A 2,122-nucleotide genomic window follows, 5' to 3' on the forward strand; every position below is an offset into this window, starting at 1 on the left:
GCACCCGCCCAAAAACCGAGGTCATGGCACCGAAATCGGGGATAGGAAAAAAAACCCAAACCGCTCACACCAACGCAGCGTTAAGGCACAGGCGTCTTTTATTCAACATCGGGTGCGAGCGGGGGATTTATCCCATCCAAACCCTGCACGCAGCCACCGCCGCTTCTCTTGGCGTGTTTCTACACAGAAGTTTCGGGGTTGCATCATCTAATTATGTCTACAATTATCGGATAATCTAATCTAAGTATCTCCTGAGTCCTTCCCGGATCAAACCGCGCCGGGGTTTTGCTGGATCTGCAGGGCACTGGCGCCGTCCCCTCTCCCATACACGGCCCATCCTCCGCTCCTGAATTAATAATTCCTCAGTTTCCCCTCTCGTGGTCCCGACCGGGTTCAGCTGCGACCTCTTCAGAACGTCACCAAAACCAGGTCCTTGACGGGCTCCTGCTTCGGGGGGTCTGCAACGGACGGGACACCCGAATCGGCGGAGTGGGGATGGACAGACAGACAGGCAGACAGACAGACAGCCCTGCCCAGCCTCGGGGGCTGCTGCCCCCCTGCGGCCCCCCAAGGGGGAGCTGGGAAGGGAAGCAGCCATGGGGGGGAGTCCCCTCTCCCAGCACCCACAGACCCTGCTGGACTCAGGTCCCCCAAGCAGGGCCGGGCTGGGAGGAGGCACCCGTGGGGCTGGAGCCGGGGATGGGCAGCAGGAGAGCCCCACGGGCACCTCCCGGGCACCTCCCGGGCACCACCGGCAGCCGAGGAGGGCAGGCCAACGGGTGAGACCCTGCGGGGGTACCAACCGTCGGGGAAACACAGACAGGGCCATCCCGGCAACCCTGGGGCTGTGCTCCCACCATCGGCTTCCCTGCGTGGGGACTTTGCCGCTGCCACCGGCTGCCGAGAGGTTTTGCGCCACGGCAAATCTTAGCTATAGGCTTTATAAATCACCTCGTTAACGGCACGGCCAGTAATTAACGGCCATTAATTAATAATTAACGCTGGCGTTGCAGGGTCGGTTACCTCAGCTTCACCAGATGACACCAGAATGGGGGTTTTACTGGTGGTGGGGTAACGGGCAACCACCAAAACATCCCAATTCCCCGGCCCCGATGCTGCCCAGCCAGGAACAGGCGGGACCCCCCTGTTGTAGTCATGGGGAAATTCTGGTTGATTAAAGTAGGCGTTTGTTTGAGCCGTAGAGTTCAGAGAACACTTTGACCGACAGTAGAAGTAGGTTGATGATTAAGTCATTAGAACAGGGATTACGGGATAGGTGTGTGCAGGTGCTTGGAAAGGGTACGAGAAGAATAGGCCGTAACTTCTCTTTTCTCTCCCCATGTCAAAATTATATAGGGGGTGAGCTTTTGAAGTAATTCGGTGTCTTATACGGCGTGACAGTGGGGAACCAACCGAGGTAAAGGGCAGATTAAAAGGTGATCATCTTATGCGTGCTCGGACGATTTGGCTTTGTTAAAGATGTTTAAACGGGCTGTGGAAATGTTTGGGCTTGGGAGCACGATTAGAGGAGGATTCCCCCGTGCTTCCCCAGCGCTGCAATATAAAGAAACGCCTGCTTATGTGCAGCTACGTAGAGAGGTTTTCCCATCGATTGCGACCCCGTCAACACCCCGACCCGCACCCGGCACCGCCACCGGGACCCGCGGTGCTCCCCACCATTTACCGGTGTGGCTGCGCTGGTGGGAGCGCAGGTCGCTCTTGCAGCCGAAGCTCCTCCCGCACTCGGCGCAGCCGAAGGCCCCCACGCCGCCGTGGATCTTCTGGTGGTGGCCGAGCTTGGTTTTGGTGCTGAAGCCCTTCCCGCACTCGGCGCAGATGAAGGGGCCGCTGCCGCAGTGCAGGCGCTGGTGGGTGCTGAGGTTGCCCTGGTACTTGAAGCTCTTCCCGCAGCTGGTGCAGACGAAGGGAGCTTTGCCCGTGTGGACGCGCTGGTGTTGGGCCAGGTTCCCGCTGTGGCTGAAGGTTTTCCCGCAGTCGCTGCAGCTGAAGGGGGGGTCCCCGCTGTGGATGCGCTGGTGCTGCACCAGGTTCCCGTTGCGCCGGAAGCTCTTCCCGCACTCGGAGCAGATGAAGGGGCCGTCGGCGCTGTGGCTTTTCTGGT

General features: G+C 59.4%; 1 protein-coding gene across 1 annotated transcript; it reads right to left on the bottom strand.

Annotated features, from left to right (window-relative positions):
• Nucleotides 1-1,684: 1,684 nt before the first annotated feature.
• On the bottom strand, nucleotides 1,685-2,078 carry ZNF32 (zinc finger protein 32; the record flags this gene model as incomplete). Its single annotated transcript, XM_010186988.1, has 1 exon — nucleotides 1,685-2,078. A coding segment is annotated over one exon (394 nt), but the record flags the coding sequence as incomplete, so codon positions are not given.
• Between the last annotated feature and the right edge of the window lie 44 nt (nucleotides 2,079-2,122).

This window comes from Mesitornis unicolor, unplaced genomic scaffold (genome assembly GCF_000695765.1).
Source record: "Mesitornis unicolor isolate BGI_N332 unplaced genomic scaffold, ASM69576v1 scaffold35410, whole genome shotgun sequence".
In the NCBI taxonomy this organism is placed as follows: domain Eukaryota; kingdom Metazoa; phylum Chordata; class Aves; order Mesitornithiformes; family Mesitornithidae; genus Mesitornis; species Mesitornis unicolor.